At 45.4% G+C, this 14,342-nt stretch overlaps 1 protein-coding gene across 1 annotated transcript; it reads right to left on the bottom strand.

Annotated features, from left to right (window-relative positions):
* Nucleotides 1-355: 355 nt before the first annotated feature.
* On the bottom strand, nt 356-13,312 carry Rgl (Ral guanine nucleotide dissociation stimulator-like). Its single transcript, XM_033384147.1, has 6 exons — nt 12,501-13,312; nt 7,539-8,102; nt 3,366-3,467; nt 2,365-3,276; nt 2,154-2,306; nt 356-2,085 (listed from the first exon to the last, which is right to left on the bottom strand). Exons 1-6 carry the CDS (start codon nt 12,501-12,503, stop codon nt 943-945), a joined length of 2,877 nt encoding a protein of 958 aa, XP_033240038.1. The 5' UTR covers nt 12,504-13,312; the 3' UTR covers nt 356-942.
* Nucleotides 13,313-14,342: the final 1,030 nt, after the last annotated feature.

Here is a 14,342-nt window from a genome sequence, read left to right on the forward strand (position 1 = left end):
AGTTAATATATATGTATATATATATATATTGTATGTAGATCCTTAGTGTGTATATCGCATATGTATACTAATTGTCGCCGTTCCTCTCGTTTGACGGCCTTAAGTGTAGAAATAAACTCAAAAAAAATGTCTTAACCGTATAATTGTGCACTCCACTCCATTCGGCGATCGAATCGTACAAATCGTACCTATCGCTCGGATATCTTAATATATATATAGTGTATATAGTATTTTGTATTTTTTGTATTTATAATACACGTACAGTGGGTAAAAAAAACATCTATACAAATACGAGTACGCTCTGTTGTGTGTTTGGTTGTGTGTGTGTGTGTGTGTGTGTGTGTGTGTGTTTTTGAAGATTCTCAAAATAAAGTACAGACAAGGAGTACGAGTCCTGGCTAAACTAAAGACCGACTTTCAAAATCCAAAAATTATTGTACCACATTTAGAATATCAACGTTTTGTATAGGCATATCTCTCCTCTATCTTGTATGTATATACATAAATATATGTATATGTACATGTACATATGTATGTATGTAAATATCAGCAAATATTCCAGTAGAGTCTCTATATAATATGTGTGGGTGCGTGTTTTTTCGGTTTTTTTGGGTGTTCGGCTTTCTATGAACAAACTCCTGCGGGGGGCTGCGAAAAATAAGAGATTACAAAAGTTTCCTACGGACTAATTGACGGGGTTGGGGCTGGGGGGAGGGTTCAAGTCGAAACAACTACGCGTAATCGAAGGGACTGGCTCCTCCTTCTCGTTCTCTGCTCAATAAATAACTTAAATATGAATTGGTTTTCGTTCTCCAGTTTCTTGTCATGTGCGAATCGAGCTCTAAACTATTTACACTCCTCCCGTGCTGCTGCTGCTGCTGCTCCTTACTCCTGGCCCTCGTATCCCAAGCACCATAACTGGGACAGAGGCACCGCTGTGGACTAGCTGCCAGCCACGCCCTCGTCCTTGCGCGGCCTCAGTATAAAGTTGAGATTGTAGTTCGTGTTGACCGCATAGTAGACATTGGCGTTCTTCGGCATCACCAGCTCCTTGTCGGGCAGCACCTGGGCGAGCGTGAACCGATCCGGATCGTCCTCCAGTCCCAGCTTGAGCATCGCGTTGCGGATCACCTGCGGAGTGCGCTCATTGTTGCCGAGCATGATGCTCTTGTAGAGCACGATACCATCCAGCTCGATGTTGTCCGTCTCGTAGGTGACACGGATGATGTAAAAGTCCGGTGCGGACTGCGGGGTGACCCCCGTCGGCTGCACCAGCTGGGCATTGATGTGCGGCGATCCCCCGCCATTGGTGGTCCCGTTTCCATTCGACTTGAGGCCATTTCCCACGGACTGGGAATGCGTCAGCTTGCCGGACTGGCGGCCGCCCGAGTTACTCGAGTCCAGCGACAGGTTGGACACGCTACTCGAGGCGGACATGAGGGAGGCATGGTGGGCGTCCCTGTCGAGGGAGTTGTGCCGGGAGCTGGTGCTGCTGTTCAGCTCACAGTAGAACTGCGAGCCGGCCCCGCTGCTCGAATTGGAGTGAATGGAGTCAGTCTTGCGGTGGCCTATGATGGAGGCCGTCGACGAGGCCGTCGTGTTGGTCAGCGAGGTGTTTGTGCTCACCACCGATTTGCGCGGCGCCGGCGGTTGTGCCTCCAGCCGGCAGCTCAGCTCGAATGCCTCCCGCTCGTCGAAGAGCGGCATCGAGGCGAACCAGTGATCGAAGAGAGCATCCCCCTGCAGGTTGTACGTGTTGGCCGCCCCCTGCAGCAGCTTGATCTGTGCGAGGACCTCGAACTCCTTGCGCTTCTTGTCAAAGTTGATCAGCTTGTCCTCGGTGAGATAATCGGGATTGGCCGTGTGGATCATGGTCAGGTCGGTGAGAAATGTCCCCAAGTAGGGTATTGTTCCGTGGGATGTTTGTGTGCCCAGATTCAGGATGAGCTTCTGCAGATGCCGATCGCTTTGATCGCTGCCCGGGTCGGGGTTCTTGGCCGTTCCCTCGCGCTTCAGTACCTCGCGCAGGGTCCAGGCATTGTTGTCCTCCGAACAGATGCGAGCCAGCTCCGTAAAGACTTCCATCTGGTAGGGGGGGGAAAGAAATCCATTAGCACACGTTGTGATCCCCCGAAAAAGGGTACGGGACTTACTCTCTCTTTGGGCAGGAACTCCCAGATCTTGGAGAGGCGATAGATCGAGTTGGAATTCAATGCCGAAATGATGGCCTTGAGGGAACTAAAGTTCTTGAGCATGCGCAGCTCCTGGGCAATGTCAATCCAGCGGGAAATGTTCAAAGCGCGCTCCTGGAATTATTGGATTAGTATTGTACAGGAAATAAATCAGAGCTCGGCTCAAACCCACCTGTGGCTTCAGGCGATCAATCAGGATGCTGGAGACCACTCGGAAGAGAACCGCATTGAACTGATTGATGGTGGCCACCACCGTCTCCGACCCACCGCTGTCGCGACGGGCCCAGGTGTGGCCCAGGCATTGGTGGGGTATCAGACGCTTGAACAGCTCCGTGTCCATGCGCGTCAGCTGCTCGGCGAAGTGTCGCACGGGCACATGGGGGAAGCGGAAGGCCTGCAGGAAGTGTGTGGGCCCACGGTAGATGGGACCATGGCCCATGGGCGTCAGATACAGTCCATTGAACTGCTCGCTCAGGTCGTACGAGGAGCCGTAGTGCGTGGGAATCATGAACTGAGCCTGCTGGGCCTGCGTTAGCCAGGGCAGGCCATTGTTCTCCATGCCGCCTCCTCCTCCGCCGCCGCCACCGCCTCCGCCTCCGTTGCCGTAGACAGACTGCCGGATGAGACGCTCCAGACGATTGAGCACCTTGATGTGCAGATCGGAACGCTTAAGCCGCTTGGTGGCGAACGCCAGGATTTGCTGCAGATTGTCCTCGTGCCAGTCCTCTGGAAATCCGTCGAGCCACACGTGCAGCGCCGAGACTAGAGTTTTCTTGTGCTGCTCATGGATGGACGCGTGCGGATCGTAGGCCGGATCCTCCACCTGGCCGCTCTGCTGCGCCTGCTCCAGCTCCTCCAAGTGCTTGTCGTGCAGCGCATCGTACCGCTGGGTCAGCAGACTGAGCACCTGCTTGGGCGTCGAGAAGGTGCGATACGTCGAGAGGAACACATTGATGAACGTCGACTCCAGCTCCCCGTCGTCTGTGGCCAGGGCCTCCACGAGGCGGGCCAGCGTTGCCGCCTTCACAAAGCGCACTCGCACTGTCTCCCACTCCAGATGGGAAATCTCATCATCTGAGTCCTGCTGCAAGTTCAGAGTGCGGAAGGGAACGTTGTTAGCCACTTAGGTAATTGATTTAGGAGGTGATTTAGGACCTGGGAGCTGCTACTCACATTGCTGGCCGTCGGCGTGGGTCGATGGTAGCGGACCTTCTTCAGGTAGACGGTGAAAATAGCATTTTTCTCGTGCTCCTCGCCCCACAGGCGCCACGTGGGCTGCAAAAAACGAAGCGAGAGCGGAAATTGGATTAAATTGATGGTCATATGGTATAGTATTATCTTAAATCGAATATCTCCTGAAGGGGGGAGCGCTCTTGGCTGTGAATACCCTTCCATACCCTGCTCCATACCCTCAAATCTTAGCCCAATAAAATCCCCCCATAATTATACATACGTATCTCTGGAATATTAACCAATGCCAAAGTCAAAGTCAAAAATCTCTGCCAATTCCTGGGTCCAGTCGTTTATCATTCGTCTAAATTTAGCCAACGATTTCCGACGTGCGTATATATTTAATTTATTTCCCCTTAATACGAGTCCAAAAGGAATTTTTAAATATTTTCAATATAAACATGATGTCGTTCTTCCCACTGTTCAATTTGTGCAAAATTGTTTTTTGTGTATATTGGAAGGAGCGGAAAACTGTTTGTTTTTGTGGAAATTCGGCTGTCTGGCATTTCCATTTCCGTTTCGTGTGGCATTTGTTCATGTCTTGTCCGATTTTAGTTGCCTTTGTGGTCTCTGGTATTTTAATTGGTACACACATAAATTCCTTGCTAATTTCTTGGCCTCTTGCTACATTAAATGTGCTTCGAAGTCGACATGTTCCGTATATTACCCAGTTTAAGGAGAATAAAAACATATTTACAAAATATATTCTTAAGTTTTAAGAGCCACCAAGCAGGTCAAAAAAATATATTCCCTAGCTCTAAGATAATAAAAACAATTAAAAAATATATATTTTCAAGTCTTAAGAGAATAAACAGTTTAAGAAAAATGTTTAGGATCTCTTGGTGTCTCGATAAGGCTATCCATAATTTAAATACTCGCTGAAACTGATGGAAAATATTTTAAAATTGTTAATATTGGTTTTTTTAAACTGTTTTTTTCCTATAAGAGCCTCAAAACTCACAAGATTTATTTTCGAACACTCTTCTGATTGCTATCGGTAACTATCGTTGGGTTACCATCCCTAAACGTTTTAGAGATCGCTTAAAAATATGTTAATGGTTACATCTACACAGATTTCGATTTGCTTTTTGTTTAAATTAAGTTGGGAACTTGAAAATATTTCGTAAAAATGTTCTAGAATTTGAGAATACTTATTTCGAGTTTGAAAAATAAATTCGTAAGTTTTGGACGCTCCCGACATCCACTAATTGTATTTGTAGCCAATTTGTGGCCCAATGCTGTATTGCACACACCTTTGAGTGGGGGTACCCCTACTTGTAGCGTAGGGGCCCTTAAAATTCCTCACATATTTGCGCTTTTAATCAACGCCCGAGCATTAAAATTCCAATTAGAAAATCATGCAACAAGCGGCAGCGATACAACAAAAAAAGGAGGCAGAATTTTACAAAATACCTTTTGTGTTTATGTAAAAACTATGCAAATACCAAATAACAAATACCAAACACAACGCAACACTCACAGAAGGCGGCGTGAGGAAAGCATTAAACGAGTTGTGAATGAATAAGCAGAGCACTCGAGCAGAGGGAATTGAATACATAAACGAGCAGCCGCCCCAGAGGGTAGGGCACGCAAGGTTCGTGTAAGCGTGGGGCATGGGGCGTGGGGCGTAGTTGGGTGGCGCCCCCCCAGAAAAGCAGGGTATTTACAAGAGGCTGAAAGCTATAAAAAGACATTTGACTGACAGCCACACTTACAATACAAAGGGAACCCAAAAGATGTCAGAGACCATACAAAAATATGAATCGAAGCTGGAAATACCCAGCCTGGGTTGGGATTTGATTCAACTCCTGTTTCGTGGAGTTCCATTGGAATATTCGCTACACTCGAAAGAATGTCTAACCCAAACACAAACACGACTCGAAAGGCACCGATACGTGGGGTCACACGGCCGTACACTGCCACACAAGACAGACAGCCGGACAGCCGGACAGACGGACGGACAGGCACGGATTTCATGTTGAACCAATTAATTGCCCGCATGCGCTTTAATTACAACAAACAAAAGGGAGCACAGAAATTGCTCAAATGTTTAGTTCACTTTGGCCGCGTTTCGTAAATTTTTATTGAAGTACTTTAATATTTCGTAAAGAGCAAATTATGTACATACTTCTCAGCGAGACATGAAACAACAACAAAACTCAAACAGAAAAAAAAAATCTCTTTTTCTCGGGGCGTTAAGTGGCGGTCCGCAGGCCGCCATGCCGCATGCCGCATGCCCCACCGTATCGTAATTTGTTGTTGCTTTGTGTAATTGTGCATAAATTGCGTTCGTTTTGGAGGAGATTTTTGGTCTGGAAACAGCTGAAATTTTTCCAAATGGCCTTGCAAATTGCAAAATGAACAAAACCGAAAGAAACATGTTAGGGGGGGGGGGGGGGGCTTGTGGGGGGGGGCGGGGAGGGATGCAGAGCCAAAGCCAAAGCGAATGGGAAAATGGTGCGACCCCCGTTTTACGCTTTCAGCCATTTAGCAATGCCAATGTTTTGCGATTCAAGAATCTCTTTAATTCATTAAAGAAAATACAGAATTTATAATAACAACAGCTGGCAAAACATTGTCTTTCTTGTGGCTTTTTGTTTTTGCTGGCAGCTTCCTGCTAAAAATCCAGAAATCTAAATAAAAAGAAAGTACACGAATGGTAAGCGTTCGGACTATGGAATACCTCTCAAATAGGACTATAGTTAAGCCAAGGAGCACAAAAGGCGAAACAATCAGGAAATTTCAGGGAATCTGCCCTCCTTCAGAAGTAGATACAAACACAATATACCCTTGTCCTCTGCACAAAAACGAAAACATACGAAATACATAACAAAAATTGCAATTGTTTCTATTTAATTGTAGCATGCTTCAGGTTAATTGCCGCTGCCACTGCCGCTGCCGCTGCCTCTGCCGCTGCCGCTGCCTCTGGTGATCTTGCTGCTTTCTGGTTTATTTTTTCGGCTGGTTGATTTCGACTTCCCCTTCCCCAATCTATCCATTTATATGTATGTATGTGCATATGTACATATGTGCACGCCCGTACATATACAATGTGAAGGCAACATTTAATCAATTTCGATTCACGATCATCCGCTCAGCCGGCAGTCGGCAGCGGCAGCGGCAGCGACTTTTTCTTAGTGGCATCTGCCAAAAAATATTTTTGTTGCTATTCTCGCTTTGTATTGTACAATGTACATATATGCCATACATAGACGCATGTACGCCTGTATTTATTTAATTTATTTGTTATTTATTTGGTATTTTTTGTGTGCTGTTTAAATTGTTCTCTTTTTTTGGGTTGTTTAATTAATGACGCATTATGGCAGCGGCAGCAGCCCCTGTTCAATCCACATTTACGTCAAAAGTGAAGGAAACACTGGGTGTTCTGCCACTTAAGTATGATTTATTCGAGTGCTTTTTGGTGGTAAATCATCTTGGAAGAGGCTCTTTGATTTATTTATGCAAACACTCAGCCTGCACTTATCGATAGATTTCATGCAATATCGACTAAAAATCGATCTGAGAGAGATTAAGCTTCAAGTGGGAAGGATCCTTGCTCGAAGTATCGATTGTAACTTGTGTTTCATCGCCTCATCGATTGCTTATCGCTCATCGGAGTGAATTTTTGTACTAGATTAGGCCTCAAAGTGGAAAGAATCCTTTCTGGAAGTCAAATCATCTTAAAAAAAACGTCGTTTTATCGATTGCAACTTATATATGGAGTGAATTTATTTATTAGATTAGGCTTCAAAGTGGAAAGAATCCTTGCTTGAAATTGGATTAATTTTTATCGATTTTAGCTTGTATTTTATCGCCTCATCGATTGCTTTGCCTCCAAGACATTCGCAGCATTTCAAAGAACGATTCCGCATCGATTTCTGCGCTTCAAACTCTTGCATGCAATTCGAAACAATTAGTTTGTCGAAACAATTAAGCAAACAATTGTATAAACATAGCCGGAGCCGAGCGACATCGCCGCCAGTCAGCGACTGGCACACACTCATCGGAAACGAAGGGTAAACATCAAAGCGAAATATGGAAAATATTGTTGTGTATTTTATTGTATTGTATTGTATCGCCCCGCTGTTTTTCTTGAGTACTATTACGGTTATTTACCTTGGTGTAGGTATAGTTTTTGGCGTGTAAATCTTTCGTCTTCTTCGACAAATTGCGCAGCGTGGCCCCCGTGCAGGCGCACAGGTACTTCAGGCTGGCCACCACCTTGCGCTCCGCACTGGCCACCGCCGAGGAGGCGTCCAGATCGTCGTACGAGTGATACGAGCTATTGCGCCGCGGCTTGGCGGACGCCGAGCGGGATCGCCTCTGGTGCTGCTGGTGGCACATCCCTATGGCCGGCCCTGTCATCGCTGAGGCCTTCTTCTGGCGCGGACATGTGTTGTGGTGGTACAACTGGGTATGGGCCTGGGGCTGCTGCGGATGGTGCGGGGCCTTCTGGTGGTAGGCGCAGGTCTTGCTGGTCGAATTGTTGTTGACATGTCGCCAGGCGCTGCTGAAGTCGGTGTTGTCCAGCGGCGGCATCAGGGCACGATTGTAGCCGGCCAAGTCTTGCAGCTGATAAGCACAAGTGTGGCTCTTGATAAGCGTGGGCTTCGACTGGTGCTGGTGCTGGTGCGGATGTTGGCTATGCGGGCATTTACAGCTGGCTTGGCTTGTGAAATTCTGCAGAGATTCAGATGCTACTTAGAAACAAGGCGACTGCTGTTTCTCTGGGCTGTTTTGTACTTGATCTTGGTATTTGGCTGCGGTTCATTGATTGACTCTGTCCCTCAACCCACTTCAGATTCAGCTTCAGCTTCTACTGTGGCTGTGGCTGTAGCTGTCATCGCTTCAGTTCATTCACAGAGCCCCTGACCTTGGCTACAATTTGACTCCGAAAACACACACACACACACACCACAATAGACAATCCACAAGCCACTCGTATTGTTCAGCTGTGGGTATGGTATCTATGTGTTTATGAGCTCCAAAAAACAGCCGAAAATAGACAAAACATCGAACGAATGAACGAAACCCCAGACAAAAAGCGAGTGAATTTTTGTTTGACAAGCGACTTTTGTACTTCAAGTGGCGCTCCAGTCACTTGAGGCGCTCCTCCACTCATCGCATCCCATCCCAGCCGATTCCATCCGTGTTTGGTTAAATGGGAAGCGTTTACGCCTCACCCCACCCCAGTCCCCCTCCCCCTCCCCCCTCCCCACCATTCGTCTCACTTGAGGCGAAATTTACGGGCAATCTTTGTTTAGCCATTTCCCATTGTGCTAGGCACGATGTGGCTCCCGGGCGGCCTATACCCATAAACAACATCCCCAAGTACGAGTATGATGATCAGGCATCGTCCCCAGACCCCCTCCCTAGATCCCCCCAGATCCCTCCCATCCAAAACTATCCATCCGAGATGTGTACAACTTTTACCAGGAAGTTATTATATGTGTACGTGCATTTGTGGCTGTGGCTGTGGCCTGTTTGTTGTTTCGGCCGGTGTTTAGTGTTTCACGCCTTTTGACAGCTGCGCACACGTTTGGCCATCGAAATGCTGATTGAATGCCTGCCGCCGATACCCTCACCGAGGTAAGGATCCCAGGGAGGATACACTAATAACAACATGTTTTTGCATTCCAGAAAACAGAAGTTTTCCCATTTATTCTATGATCAAGTAAATCCTATCATTCCCTGCTTTTAAAGCTGTTTCTTGGGGATACTCTTTTGCCCCCTCAGAGATATGGGAGCAGCTGGGTTCATACTTTTATTGTGATATCTTTTAGAGCTCCAATCAAGTGTGGAACCCACAAAAGAGCATCTTGCTTTCGTCGTTCGCTGGGAAGCCAGAAATTTCTACAAAAATTTGCCTTAATAAATGTTTTCTTTTGGTTTTGGAAAACTGCGTTGCGCGTTTTCTCCTCCACTCTCTAGCCAGTGCCAGTGCCCATTCCATCATGAGTTAAACCATGAATCGGGGCCAACTCAAGCAATTTGACAGACCAAAGACCGACCTGGCTCCGTTACATACAATTACATAACTTGTTTCAGCCCGAATGCCGGTGGGGCCGGCACAGATTCATGTGTACAGAAATGTCATTTCGGTGGCTCTTTGGGCCAGTTAATCTCGTCGGAGAGGTCAGCATCCGACACGGCATCGGCGAGGAAAAGGTTGCGGGTCGCTCTCGAATGTGGGACGTGCCCCGCGTGGCAAAGTGTATCAAATGAGATTTGGGGCCTTGAAATTAAATTACCAAGAAATGCATGAAAGACCCGAACAATCAAATACGCATCACGAACACTTTATTTCGGCGCAATGAAATATTAGAAAAATACAAACAAACAAAAAAGTTCCCTTTAATTTGGGCACGTCCCTGCTCCAAGCATTCGGCATTGAGGGAGGTCTAGGATTGCCTCGGAAAAGCGTTTAATTCCAAAAAGAAAACTATTATTCCATTCCTAAATTCGATTAACGAAATTTTCCAATTGGAAAATAACCCCTCGAATGTTTACATAGTACTCCCATCAAAATATATAGAAATCCTTGAGATTATTAAATCAATAAAACTACCAAAACAATCATTGAATCCAAATAGTTTCACACTTGAATAAATTCAAATAAATATACCTGCATTTTCTATAGTTTTATTTATATGTTTTCAATCCTATTTATAAGAAAAAGTATACCCTAAAGAGTATGTGCTGTTTATGATGAAACACTTAAGTTTCATTGAGCTGCTGAATCGATAAGAAATCAGACAATTTCTATAACTCAGACATTGAAGCGACAGCTGATTATGAATCCTTCGAAGCCTTGGACCCAGACCGGCCTAGACCTACTTGGAGGGGGGGGGGATACATGATGCCTATGAACATAGTCTATGTAGAATTATAATATGCATGTATGTACATATTTGTTCCATTTGATATGATATGCCCTCCCTCTAATCAATATGCACATACATTGCACTCAGATACTCAGATACTCGGAGACTCAGAGCACTGAGGAGCGAGTACACTCATTTCATTCACGTTTATTATTGCAGCGAATGCTAAACGAGTACGGGAGAACAAGAGAATACGAGAATACGAGAACACGAGAGTCTGGGAGGAGGCATCGAATTTGCATTTGCATACAACAACAAAAGTAGTAAGCTTCATTTTTCGATTCGCCGTGATTCATCAGAAAATACCCAAACCCAACCCACAAAATGGGGTGGGAAGAAGGGTGGGGGGGCCAAAAACATAAACAGAAACAGAAACAAAGCTCATTATAAATGATGAAATATTATAGTATTACGGGTATATACGAGTGGTATATACCCATCCAGACGGGCAGTTGTCAAACATTTTCGTGTTTGTATATGGAAGCGCCTCAATTATAAAGACATAACAGCACTGAATTACGGCCAAGTGGGATGATTGGTGGGGGACGATGAGTGGTGCCGCAGCCCACATCATTTGTCTATATATAGAGCAGGTGACCTTTCCTCTTTGGCTCTTTCCAGCGCCAAAAGTGCGCGTGGGTGCTCGCGGTGGCTCTCTGGGGTGGGGGCTTGTTTTCTCAATTACAGATCTTTGCAAAAATAGCCCCTGGGCCGGTCAAAACAAAGGGAAAATCGAACGAACCAAACCAAACCAAGCCAAACACCCACCCACCCACGATGGGAGAAGCATCATCAAAGAGGATGGTCATTTGGGGGGTTGGTTCTGTGTACATCTATGTAGGTATGTATGTACAATACATATGTGTATATGAGTACACAACAATACATATCTATTTATAAATCGACGACCCCTGGCACGAGTTAGTGAATTGCAACAAGAGCAAATGAAATAAGCGAGAAGGGTGAATCACAACCGTAGGATACCCCTTGGGGATCAGTTCCATATATCCATTTAGACATATGCAAATGTTTGGACAAACTAAATGAGACCCCATGAGGGTTCATATACCTCATAGTATCATGTTGTTTGTGTAAATTGGTGAGATCGAGCATACCCTCTGCTTGGGTATAAAAACAATGCCTGACAAAATTGAAAACGTAAAAGTAAAACAGAAACTGAAACTAAAAACTGGCGTCCCTCTACCGCTCTACCGATCTACCGCTCCACCGCTTTGCCCCCTAGCCCCCTATCCGCCCGTACCTTTTCTGCTCCGACTGACTGACTGACTAAATGACTTTGACGACTGTCAGTTACATGTGACTGCATCTGCATCCGACGCACTCAGCTTGACAACAGTAGTTCCTCCTCTCTCCTCTCTCCTCCGGCTCTCTCTCAATCTCACCATATTTGTCTCTCTCTCTCGTCTGCCGTCCCTCTCTTCGGGGCTATTATCAAACCACATCCGCTGTGCAGCACAGATGATGTTCAAACAATACAGAAATATATCAATTTGAACTAAAGCTTGAGCCACTGAGCATAACTAGCACCGTAAATTATGTTTACGCATGCATTCTCCTCCATTCTCCTCCGGTGCATGCTGGAGCAGAGTGGAGACTTTGGAGAGTACCCGGTTGGGTAGAGGGGGAAGCGGAGGCGGAGAGCTTTTGCTTAGCATACAATGCAAACGAGTAAATGCTGCCTGTCACAAAAAATCACTGAATGGAAGAGAACCAAAAGTCTCAGTGGATATGATTTATAGCACCTTTTTTCCCCAAATGATCCGTTTTGTGGATGGACCCACATATAGGAATACTTTTATCGACTTATCCTGGTTTCCTTCTATTTAGCCATACCATTTGAAATCAATAATTCGACTAAAGTAGCCAATGCCCATAAATAACCAGATCAAGTACAAAACATTCAGTTTACATTCAGGGTTGAGCTGTCTTTGGGGTACGACTGTCTGCTCCTTTCAGTGAGTATTTGGCTTCCTGAGAGAGAGAGACCTTTAGAGTATTTGCAGCTCCGTTAGATAATATTCGCTTTTCTCTCTCTGTCTGTTTCTTTTGCGGTTTCACAGTGCACTGTTCTAGTGCTCTCTCTCTCATGGGTCCAAATGTAACTGTTAGGGCATTGCCAGTCTCCAATCGATCAGCAGCATACACCTTTCTCGTTCGTTCTTTTGGGGTTTACCATTTGAGGATTGGCTTTTGTTTCGTTGAGAAATGTTGCTGAGATTTGCGTTCCTGTTGTCCTTCGGTTTTTCTTATCGGCTTTCTTCCTACTCGTCGCTTTAATTGTGAAACCTCTCACCTCTACTTCAACGGATGAGTGGAAACAAGTAAAATCGATATTCTGTCTGCTCTTTCTCCGAGCTTCTGTGGGTTCTGGGTAAGTCCAGCCAGCGCCAGCTTCCTGGGAATGGCGATGAGTCAACACACACACACACTCGCGCGCACATACACACACACACACACCCAGCAAAAGGAGCAGGTTGTGGTGGTGGTTGGTGGCTACTGGGAGTCAATCCTTGGGTTCGTTGCACTACGTTCAATTGGCAGACAGTCGTCTCTGTCTGGCGTCTGACCGTCTGTATCTTACTCCTTTCACGGCTGATTAAACTCTATCACGCCGTTCCGTTTGCTTTCTTCTTTATTTACTTGTGTATTTCTTTCTTTCACTCCTGTATACTATTTAGTTTCACTTTTACTGCGGCTGCACTCTTGCATACACAAGCTTAGCATTGCGAGATTTTGTATGCATTTTCCCGTGTTTCGTTGAACATCTCAGCATGAAAAATATATGTATGTAATTATCAAAACATTATACAAATTTCACATGGGGGGGGTTTTCCCTAAACGCTTGCTCCACGCAGGAGGAAAAACGCGCGCGCGAGACACACCACACACAAAAAAAGTTCTTTGGCAGAGCGACACAACCGCCGCCAACAACAGTTAAAAACGCACTTGGGCAGAGCCAACCCCATTCTTGCTCTCGCACGCCCGGCGCTGCTCAGAACAGAATATTCGCGCCAAGGCATACGAAATATAAGGTATAAGCACTCAGCGAGCGGCCTCTTGTTTGAGTTACCAAACCAATAATTCTCGTATGCTTTGTGTTTGTTGCATTTTTCGTGTGTCTCCGTTTAACAATGTGTATTTATACGTTTTTACATCAGAAGTAAATACATTGTTACCGGAAGAGAGGGGGTGTGGAACAAATTAGGCTCCTTGACGAGTGGAATGGCCGCACCTCGTTTAGGCAGTTCTTGGACATAAGCTTGCTTACGCTCTGGTACTCTTTCTCTCTCTCTCTAGCTCTCACTCTCTATTACAGCTATTCCAGCCGTGGGATCGTGGGAATTTTAGCACCCACTATGTTTTTCCATCCGTTCGCTCTGTTTATGTTTTTTCTCTGATGAGCAATTTCTTCATTTGTTTGGTTCACATGAGAATAGATACTGATCTAGCGCGCTCTGGCTGGTATTTCTCTGGTTTAGTATTTTTTGTATATTGTTGTGTGTTTCATTATCTTTTCACATTTATAAACGAAATTTATGAGCCCCCCAAAACCTGAAGACACTTTAGGCATTTTTTCCAGATTTTGATTTTTGATTTATGCCGCGGTCAAAATTTAAATAAATTTCTTTCATTGTCTGTATTTTTGTGTGCCATTGACCACCTCCAGTGACATAATTATGCAAATGGGAATTACCTGGTATTCGGTAACGTATTAGTGAGAGCGATAGAGAGAGCTGGAAGGGAAGTTTCTTGTAGCCTATTGGCTAAATTATTAATAAAACGTCCATTTGCGTAAGAGCCCCATCAAATGTTTTGTTTTCTGTGTAAATATTGGACCCCAATGCAAGGCAATTGATCGATCAATTAGGAAGTGCACTGGACAAAAGAGCAGACAAAACGAGTTGATAAGGTACTATATAAGAGGGAAATAGATTGGTAGGCGGAGGATGTTTTAATACTCTGAAGTTGAATGATAAGATTGTCGGGGTAACTATAACTATCTAAACATTCTCAA

This window comes from Drosophila pseudoobscura, chromosome X (genome assembly GCF_009870125.1).
Source record: "Drosophila pseudoobscura strain MV-25-SWS-2005 chromosome X, UCI_Dpse_MV25, whole genome shotgun sequence".
In the NCBI taxonomy this organism is placed as follows: Eukaryota; Metazoa; Arthropoda; class Insecta; order Diptera; family Drosophilidae; genus Drosophila; species Drosophila pseudoobscura.

Bases quoted from the DNA above. Each gene is read 5' to 3' on its own strand.
- Rgl (XM_033384147.1), bottom strand. The intron at 3,468-7,538 runs GTAAATAACCGT...CGTTTTTTGCAG, and splicing joins AAAACTATACCTACACCAAG to CCCACGTGGCGCCTGTGGGG. The intron at 2,307-2,364 runs GTGGGTTTGAGC...CAATAATTCCAG, and splicing joins TTGATCGCCTGAAGCCACAG to GAGCGCGCTTTGAACATTTC.